We start from the raw sequence: 10,992 nt of genomic DNA on the forward strand, positions 1-10,992 counted from the left end.
ATAGTGATTACTGGTCTTATTAACGATTGCCTAGGACAATTCCGCACACTGATCCACCATTATTCCACACTCGCTATTTATAATATTTAGTAATATATTCTAACTTTATGATAGCAGCACCTACTTTTATATTTTAGCTCTCCGATATCATACAAAGTTATCCTCTTCATACCCACAACATAGTTTTATTTCTCGTTGCTAGTTGGAAGCAAACATTCGGTGTACGTAGAGTCGTATCAGTGGCAGATAGGGCTTGAGAGAATATTGATCTTACCTTTAGCTCCTTGTGGGTTCGACACTCCATACTTATCACTTCCACCTTTGGAAATTGCTACGATGATTCCTTGCACTTGGGGATTATCACATCATCATAAGCATCATTCATAGTAGGAGTAGCATCATCAATAACTTGCGACATATCAGAATTAATAGCATGTGGTGGTGTTGCAAGTTTACTTATAACAGAAGGTGAATCTAAAGCAGAACTGGATGGCAGTTCCTTACCTCCCCTCGTCTTTGAGGGAAATATCTTAGTCTTAGCATCCTTCAGATTCTTCATAGTGACAATATGATAATAATCCCAAGTGACTCAACAAATATAGATATGCTCCCCAGCAACGGCGCCAGAAAAAGGTCTTGATAACCCACAAGTACAGGGGATCGCAACAGTTTTCAAGGGTAGAGTATTCAACCCAAATTTATAGATTCGACACAAGGGGAGCCAAAGAATATTTGAAGGTATTAGCAGCTGAGTTGTGAATTCAACCACACCTGGAGATTAATTATCTGTAGAAAGTGATCAGTAGCAAAGTAGTTTGATAGTTTTGATAGTAGTAGCAGCAGCAATAGTAACAATAACAGTGATAGCAGTAATTTTGTAGCAAGTGTAACAGTGATGATAGCAGTAGTAACTTAGCAGAAACAATATTAAATAAATTCATCGGTGACTTGTTGGATGATATTCATCATGTGACAGTTATAACCTAGGGCGATGCGGCACTAGCTCCAGTTCATCAATATAATGTAGGCATGTATTCTGTAAATAGTCATACGTGCTTTATTAAAAGAACTTGCATGACATCTTTTGTCCTACCCTCCCGTGGTAGCGGGGTCCATATTGGAAACTAAGGGATATTAAGGCCTCCTTTTAATAGAGAACCGGAACAAAGCATTAACACATAGTGAATATATGAACTCCTCAAACTATGGTAATCACCGGAAGAAGTCCCGGTTATTGTCACTCCGGCGTTACCGGATCATAACACCTAGTAGGTGACTATAACTTGCAAGATCGGATCTAGAACATGAATAAAATGGTGATAACATAAACGGTTCAGATCTGAAATCATGGCACCCGGGCCCAAAGTGACAAGCATTAAGCATGGCGAAGTCATAGCAACATCAATCTAAGAACATAGTGGATCCTAGGGATCAAGCCCTAACAAAACTAACTCGATTACATGATGAATCTCATCCAACTCCTAACCGACCAGCGAGCCTACGAAGGAATTACTCACTCCCAGTGGGGAGCATCATGGAATTGGCGATGGAGAAGGGTTGGTGATGATGAAGAACGAAGATCCCCCTCTCCGAAGCCCCAAACGGACTCCAGGTCTGCCCTCCCGAGGAAGAACAGGGCTTGACGGTGGCTCCATCTCGTGGATGGCGATAATTCTCTCTCCCTGATTTTTCTCTGAAAATTGGATTTTATAGTGTTGGTTTCAGGGTCTGCGGGGCCACCAGGTGGGGACAACCCACCTGGGCGCGCCAGGAGAGGGGGCGCACCCTGGTGGGTTGTGCCCACCCAGGGCCCCTCTCCGGTGGGTCTTGGCTCCAGAAATTCTTATATATTATATAAAAATTCCTTGCAAAGTTTCTTTCCATTCTGAGAACTTTTATTTCTGCACAAAAACAACACCATGGTAGTTCTGTTGAAAACAGCGTCAGTCCGGGGTTAGTTTCATTCAAATCATGCAAATTAGAGTCCAAAACAAGAGGAAAGCGTTAGGAAAAGTACATACGTTGGAGACGTATCACCCCCCGTCTTAAATTTCCGCTTGACCCCAAGCCCACGCAACGTAGAACCTCCGGGATCCCATGGCATCTCTATGTGCAGCACCCAAACTCCATACTGCTTGCTTGTGGCCACGCCATTTTCATAAGTGTACTGTCCAGATGATGGGAAGACATGGCACAGGTATGCCTCATGGAAAGAGGCCAGGATTGCGAACTCTCCTCTTGTAATAGCCATCAACGTGAGTAGACCATTGTCCCATGGTGAGGTTACACACAGGACTCTTGTAGGAACATGTGGTAGGCTGAAATTTTCTTCCAAGGAGAAGAAAAACCAAGGTTTCTGCCCTACTGACGCCACAATGATTTCCAGTCCCTTCTCATCCATTAGAGACACATCCCTGGCATTTGTTCTAAGTGGTGGAGGCCACGGCCGCAAAAGTTCATAGGGCAAACACTCCGGGAGCCAAATTGACAGTACCATTTTTTCAGTACCAAACAACACATTTGCTGATTGTTGTAACTCCGGAATATGCATGAATTCATTGCCATCAGTAGGACAAGGGCAGCTGAGAACCCTTGCAATTGTGATGTGACCGAGATTCCAAGGAAGCAGCGATAAATGGAGTGAAAAGTTACTTGCCGCCAGATGACCGACACCAGCAGGAGAAGAATTGTGACCCGAATCCCAAGGGAGAAGCAAAACCAGATGATGAGTAATTGTACTTATCTCGGAAGAACCAACAACAATTATAAGCCTTATCGTTGTTGACTGAGGAAGATTGATGTCGACCATGTAATACTGGAAAGCCCACCACTGAACGAATGCCTCGTTAGCATTGAACAGATTATCTCCAACAGCAATTGCATGAACATGAACAAGCTCACTCTGTGCAGCGAAGCAAAACAAACTGACAGTAAACCAATAAGCTAGCAGAGCTCCTTTCAAGCCAACTATTCGCATAATAATCTCATAATATGCCTTTGTTTGCCTCTTCAGCAACATGTGATGCAAACTTGGCATTGGATACTTCCAAGAGCTCAGTTTCCTATAATGCAATGGAGTAATCTTAACTGGTGTGAGATCTGGCCATAATATTAGAAATCCAGGAAGTGTAAGACCCAGCCCAGCATGTTGATTCATGAGAATCTCATGAGTGCCAATATGGTTTGGTGGTTTGTCTGACTTGCTATTGGCCTGCCCACTTCCTCCAAATCTGAACAAGCACCAGATGTTTTCACTAGACCCCATACAAAATATTCAGAAGTAAAAGGCATAGCATGTTCGAGTAGGCTCCCCTTACAACTGGAGTACCGCTTCGCATATAATTTTCTAGAGTATTGCAAGATGATTGTTCCTTCTCTCATTATCCTTGGAAGTACTGTTGTACTGTGATGACTGTTCGATGTTACAACAATAGCTTTGTAACAAATTGCAATTATTCTCCTTCTTGAATTGAGAACCACCTCTTTTCCGGAGCCCAGCCGACCAGGATACTTCCACCGATGGCTATAGAAATAGGTCGTCCAAGAAGGCCATGGTTTCTTCCAATGTAATTCTGCAATTATATCTCTTGATGACCTATCAATCTCCAAACTGCAAATGGACACCTCTAGATGCACAAGAATGCACAGAACAGTACTTCCACGAGAAATATGGAGCACCACTGGTATATCATGTTTTAGTAAACTGCATTTGTTCGGATGCTCGTACACTTGCAGACTCAGTGCCAACACCACTTGGGGTAGTAGCCATGAAAACGACAGTGATTTCCAACGTACTCCAGGAAACAGATGCCCATGTGCTCTCTCCACTAGAATTTCTCTGCTCTGAAGCGCACAACACAAACTCCCAATCACAGCATGAGCAGCATTTTCATAAGAACCCCGGCCTAGTTTCCTCTTCAGCATTCCAGGTTTTGCACTTGGCATAGAACAACTCCTAGAGCTCATAACTTTTGAGAATATTTCCATAAGAATTTTGGCTGCAGAACCACTTGGAAGCCCTTGTAGTATTGAAGTAGAAGGAATCTGTAGCAGCCATCTATCAGTGTACAGAAGAATGGGACTGCTCTCACCAACTGATTGTTGCACAGTCATACCAGCTGAAGAAATTTTCACAAGGCTCCCCAATGCTTCCAGCTGCGCCATCTTCCATATCGGAATGCATGCAAAGGATGGCCATGGTAACAGATGCAACTCAACCCTACTATCAGTGACTTGAGTGAACTGGGACGTTAATGCGAATGTGCTCTTGATAGATACCTTTGTCGAACACCTAGTGGGTGCAAAGCTGTCCAGATCAAGGATAGGGAACAACCAACGCAGAAGCATTGGTGAGGCTTCATGTGGCATTGTGAAGGATGTAGGTGCACTCCAGGGAACTAGGCACGACGCCATTGGGTCGTCTCTGTCAGTATTATGATAGATGCCACGTACAAGTGCAGCAAGCTCTGGAGTGACGTTGCCGACGACCATGGATGAAGATAGTGTCGTGGACGAAGTGAGCGCCGACTCCTCGGGCGTGTCGTAGCTTGGGCACCCTGTCGAACAAGTGGTGGGCGTCGCAGTAGCTTCGTTGGTGTCGTCGACTTCGAGCACCTTGTTAGTCACACTGAACTCCAGGACGGAATTGTCGGTGGTCGCGAACGGAGTTGGCGCCATAGGCGTGGCGAGCTCGAACGGAGTCGCGCTGATGGCGTCCATGGACACCTCGAGTTGGAGGTCATCGGTGGAAGTAGCGGACGCCTCATCATGGCGCTCGACTGCGGCCAACGCTGCAGCCCACTCCGCGTAGGGAGTGTCATCGTAGAAGTACGAGGGCGCCATCCAGTCGTCATCCGGCATGGTGATGGTGGTGTAGACTGGCGGGACGTGGTCGACAGCAAGGATGCAACAGCCATCGTAGATAGCATGGCCATCCAGGGCATCTCGAGCTCGGGCCGCCCTCCATCGAGACCGGAACTCAGCATACGCCTCCACGCCGTACATCCCGTCCACCACCCACTCGTATGCACAGATCACATATCCATCATCGGAGCGGCAAAACAACTGTCGAATCGACTCGACGGTAACCACATCACGAACATCGCTGATCCGGGCGTGAAGAACGCCTTCGGGGCAGACTAATTTGTGGCTTGGCATACTGTCGAATAGGTTGGAGGCACTGGTTGGAGGGGAAAATGTGTGGAGATTTTGAGGAATTTCGGAGGATGATCGAACGGCTCTGATACCAATTGTTAGGATCCAACTAGTTGATTCACTCAATCACCATGACCTAGTTGTGATTCAAGGATTACAAGAGGAAGACCCAGAGAGAGGGAGGAGACAGAGGAGGAAGACGAGCTCTACGGAAGAAGGAACGCACACGCCTGGCCAAGGCCGAAGCCCATCCATCCAAGACAACTCCATCGAGGCCATCTCTCTTGTATTTGTAGTGGTTGGCCGGTAGCTCTTGAGCGGCCCAGGCCCAGCCCAAGCGACAAGAAGGAGGCCACTGACAGCTCAGTGCATTCAGATTAGAGAGGGGGTTAGGGATCGGGCGCATCGAGCGTGGTCCCTGTCGTGGCGGCGCTATCGTCCCTGAACAGGAGACCGATCGGGAGGTGGAAGGAGGTAAGGTGGGTCGGAGTGTCGGTCGCTCGGAGAGAACCAAGGGGAGGAAGACAGGTGGGGTGTGGCGCTGACCTGGGCGGGCAGCCTCAGTGAGGTGGGCTGGCATGCTGCGCACTTGTCGGGCTGGGCCTTGGGCGCTACTGCTCGCTGCGCTGCGCTGAAGTGGTCTGGCCTGCTGCGCTGCACTGCGCGCAAGCAGAATTTAGCCTTTAGTCTGTTATTTTTTTACAGAAATCATTTTGGCTCCAAAATTGTACCAAAACATTATATATATATATATAAAAACAGAACACCCACAAAAAAACAAATAGAGTTACATATAGCATAGTGAACATTTTTTCAGTCCAAAATACTTATATAAAATACATATAATATTTTCATAAACTTTAATTTGACAGTTATAAAATGTCCAATAAAAACATTCTTTTCAACTCCGGGGAAAAATTCAAATAAGATTTAAATCATTTCCAACTCTTTTGTATTGAAGGAGTCATATTACCTTCTCTCAAAAAAAATTGGTTGGATTTGTTTTAAATGTTGAAACCAAAATAAGAGAATATTCAATTATTCACCAATATCATTCTTTGAGGAAGTCATGTCATCCTCTCATATATGAATTGGAAATATTATGAATATTCTCAAAGTTCAAAATAAGGCCGAAAGGAATATTCAGGAAGCCATTTTTATTCCATCTCATTTGAATATTCAATAAATCCAAAATAAGATGCAAATGTAAAATTGGGAAAGTCCTTTTATTCCCTCTCGAAAAAATATTCATTTAACACCAAAAAATTCAAATCCTAGTCAAAATTTACAAACAACGAGCAACACAAGCCAATTTTAAATTAATTCTATTTAAATAATTAACATTTCAAAATTTAGAATTTTGGGATGTTACAACAGTTCAACACAACATGCTCCTTGCGTGTGACCCAGTTGATGCATGCTAATCATCCATCCACAATTTCTGTCCAAGATGAAAAGCTGCAGAGCAAGCCCCAGATGGTGCATACTAATCATCAATTATGTGATTCTAGTTTATCATTTATGATAAACTAAATGATAAACTAATCCTTCTTTTCACAACGATAATGAGAAGTCATCACAAGTACTCCCTCCTTCCATCTATATAGGGCCTAATGCATTTTTTAAGACCGCCTTTGACTATTGACAAGATTAATAGTACATGACATGCACAATGTGAAAATTATATCATTGAAAACTCCTTTCACACACGAATTTAACGGTGTGCTTTGTGTAAGTTGCATGTCATATATTATTACTCTAATATTTGGTCAAAGTTAGCCTCGAAAAACGCATTAGGCCCTATATAGATGGAAGGAGGGAGTAATATGGATCAGAGGGAGTAGCAATCTTTCCCAGATGGTATTGACAGACATTCTTTGTTAACATATGAATCTGAGAAAGGATGTACATTTCAACACATATGTAGAGAAACCCGTTCTACATCACCGTTGCTTTCAGAGATCAGTGACAGGTATTGCACCCATACGCACTTGACAGGGAAGAACCATCTTTCAGCATCATCACAATGTCCAAATTGTGGCAGCTGAAATTATAAATAAAGAGATCTTGATCATCTAAATACTGTGAGCGAGATCTTCAGATTTACTATCCAGGTGTTCTGACAAGAAAAACTACACAATACTGCATTATTAGATCTAAACAGTTATCTCTAAGAAAATATTTATAGGAAAACATCATACAGATTCTAGAGATGCAGCACAAGCTCCACTTGATACAGTTGCCCATCAAACCTCAAGCCCAAGGATTCTGCAGGATGCAAAAGTGCATCAACCATTCCACCAAAAACATACACACAGTAACCAGAAGTATCTACACATGCCCCATGGAAGGACCGACAATTCGGGGATTGGCCATCTATCCTTAGTTTTTTCCACATCCTCTTTGCCATTTTCCTGTTACCTGACTCAAACTGAAGTAAAGCTGGTATATCTAAGATCCAGAAATCATCCATCCGCCGTCTTTCTTTGTCCTCCCCACCATATACAAGGATCTTGCCACCAAAGAGAAATGTTGCTGAATGCCCAGCCCGGGGAGAAGGCAATTCACCAAGAATACTAGACAAATCGTACTTTTGCTCTTTCCATTGCAGCAAATGATCACCAATATCAAACAGCCAGACATCACTAAGCACCTCATATTCTGATCCTCTACCACCAAAAAGAACCATGCGCCTATCACCAATCCAAGTTAAGGTGTGGCCAGAACGAGCTGAAGGCAAAGGTCCAGTATTCCTCATTCGGCGCCAACTGCCAGATCGAAGTCCATCGGAGAGATCAAGAAGCCATGTATCACCAAGCCGGCTTCCATGCACCCCTATCCCACCGTGAATCACAATGAACTTATCATCTATGCAGCAGGCTGCATGGGCCCCACGAGGAGATGGTGCCAGGGGGCCTATCTCCAGCAGTCTCCATGAGATCCTCATCCTGCAAGGTTCTTCACAGATTATTTGGCCTATCCATGTGTCATTCAAACGAAGCCCACGGTCATTAATCCCGCCAAACAGGACTAGTGCATCACCAACGAGAATGCATGAATGACCAAAACGACCACTTGGAGTACCAGAGGCCAATTGCTGCCAGGTAAGTGAATTGGATGATCTAGTTCCAGCTCTATTTCCAACATATGTTGCCCAGATATCATCAAGATGACGACCTAACTAGAGCAAAAGAGAATATCAGAAAGCATACGAGATCGCAATAAATCAGAACAAACATTAGATAGCTGATTTCTACAAAGATTTGTAACATAATGCAACCGTTGTTATGTACAGATAGACAGAAAAAGGTGCAAACCTCAAACATAAGTCCAGAAAGAAAATTCAGCAAAGCTAAAAACAGGAATAGTTGTCTGAAGAATTACTAGTTTATCTAATAAGCATCTGAAAAGAGATGTGCAGATGCAAACTCATCCTGAGGAGAGCTCACACTATCAACAGAATGAGTAACTAAAATGCTGCTGGATTGAACTTTGACATTTCTACTGTATCACGTTTAGTTGTGTGTGTGTGTTTTTTTCAACACTAGTTGTGTGTACATGGTAGAACCTGTTACATCTGCCCACGCTTTTGGTCAGTATCCAAGTCAACGCAACACTATAACCGATGGAAACCACCGTTATATATAAGGCTCACTGTAATAGATAATCTAAACCAATTGAACTAGTGAAACTTCAAATTGCTAATTATAAGGTATCACTTATCTAGCATTTCTACCAAGGTACACATGTATTGGCAGAATAGTAGCATGACACTGGCTTTGGGGGAACAAAATCCGTCTGTCTCACAAATTAACATCTTTATTAGTAAAAACTTCTTTAATACTTGAGCAGAAACATCCACACACCCATAAAAATTTCACAGGAGAAAAGACATCTAATGAATCCAACACTTTATTTGTGATTTAGGACAGATTTTGCATATTTCGAAACCTACCAGGCCAAGGTAATACAGTTCATATTCAACCTACTAAACAAGGCAATCAATCAACTTAACCCAACATAGTGTGGTGTTTAGATTTAATTAAAAAGACCAAAAGATAAATATTGAATCTGAACAAACATTGGCAAACATAGAGATGAAAATGGTAAACAGCAAAAACCAACAATAATCAGTAACGACAAATGAAGTAATAAAAAGTTAGATAGGTCTAAAGGTGTCATTTAAACATTCCAAGATTTTTAACTTTAGTATAAATCTCATATATTGGTTTCCGTGTTGCTGCAGCAGTGTGTGAGTATTTGCTTTGGTACACCCCTCGTAAAACTTTGAACATTTAAAAGCAAACAAACGCTGAAGATTAAACTTTGTAGCCAACTAGTAATCTTAGTTTTGACATTTATTTTATGCTAAAACAAAACTAGTCCGTAAAACTCGTACTACTTTTTCGATAAGAAAAAGGTTTTACTACTAATTCATGCATGTAGGAACAATTTTCTGTGATCTTTCTAATGGTGCCCCACGCCAACATCATACACCTTGCCCACTTATGAATCAATAGTAGTGCCTACTCATTACAACTTTTTATCGTCTTATGAAGCCAACCTATATCTGCTCCGAGTGAGTTGTACCAAGTAGCAGAACTTTAACCAAGACACAAACACGATCATGCAGAGTGACCCACACATATCAAAGTCAACCAATACATACTAGATAGATGGGCTGCCACAGCAAGAACAATAGACCATGTGTCTTAGTTTCAGGGAGATAATGCATTCAAAAAGGAATAGACATAATAGGAACAATACATAATATCTGACAAAGGAGCTAAATTTGTTGTTGGTTCGATCTTCTTTTACAACAATGGGATTTAGAGCCACATTGCAACTATTTCTGTAACTGGTACATATTTGCCCCTACATTCTTGTAACTCTTATGCTATTAAGATTTGTGCAAGTTTTCTGTAGAGGTGCATAGAAACAGGACTCGTGATCTGTAGAGATGTGAGCTATGATTGTGTAGCCTCCCTATTATTTCTGTATTAGGTCAAATAGTCTTGAATCACGCTTGTTACGCAATCCCAAGCCTGCTAGGTTAGCGTCCTGGCCCCAAGGTCCATTGCGAGGGGACAGCTTCGCCCCTTTAAGTCTTGCTCTGCCTCCTCCCATAGCCAATGTGGGACAACAGTCTCATAATTATAAATCCAATCAAATACTACAATACTCTCCAAATAATCAAAAATTTCCTCTCAATATAAAATTTCACTCAGCTAAGCTGCAGCTAGGCTCTCCAAACAATTGCACATGTTTTGTCATTAACCTAACAAAAGTAAAACTTGTCTTCCGATTATTTATCTTAATCTTGGACAAACATAGCAAATATCTCATGCTCCCTCCATCCAAAATTACTTGTCGCTCAAAAGGATGTATCTAGCACTGAAATACTTCTAGATACATCCATTTCAGTGATAACTAATTCCGGACGGAGGTAGTGCTAAATTAACCAACACCCACACTACTATGGCATAATAAGGATCTCTGGAAAAAATTGTAGTCTGTGAGCAATTTTTCACAACGAAATCAACTACAGTTCTTAGTTCCGACACAACCCCAGATGATCAAATTCCTCGATGTTATACGAAGCCCAATGAAAGCAATTTGATAACAAGAATAGACTGAAAAAATTAAACGGCTGGATTTTACCTCCCTCGCAGCCACCGCCGAAGACTACTAGCCAGCCGGCCACGAGATTGATGGAGTGCGACGCACGGGGCCGTGGCGAGGTGCCCTTCACCTGGAGCCGGCGCGCCTGCAGAGCGCTTAGTCGGGCGCCCGCGGCGTAGAGGCGGCGCCATGGCACGCCGCACCGCCAGTCCGCGA

The 10,992-nt window shown here is 42.9% G+C and overlaps 1 protein-coding gene across 1 annotated transcript; it reads right to left on the reverse strand.

Moving 5' to 3' along the window:
- Window positions 1-7,015: 7,015 nt before the first annotated feature.
- LOC125529220 (F-box/kelch-repeat protein At1g51550) lies at window positions 7,016-10,992 on the reverse strand (the record flags this gene model as incomplete). The annotated part of the gene is given in 2 exon segments (XM_048693629.1): window positions 7,016-8,331; window positions 10,816-10,992. Coding segments are annotated over 2 exon segments (1,148 nt in total), but the record flags the coding sequence as incomplete, so codon positions are not given.

Source organism: Triticum urartu, unplaced genomic scaffold, assembly GCF_003073215.2.
Source record: "Triticum urartu cultivar G1812 unplaced genomic scaffold, Tu2.1 TuUngrouped_contig_5434, whole genome shotgun sequence".
Lineage (NCBI taxonomy): Eukaryota > Viridiplantae > Streptophyta > Magnoliopsida > Poales > Poaceae > Triticum > Triticum urartu.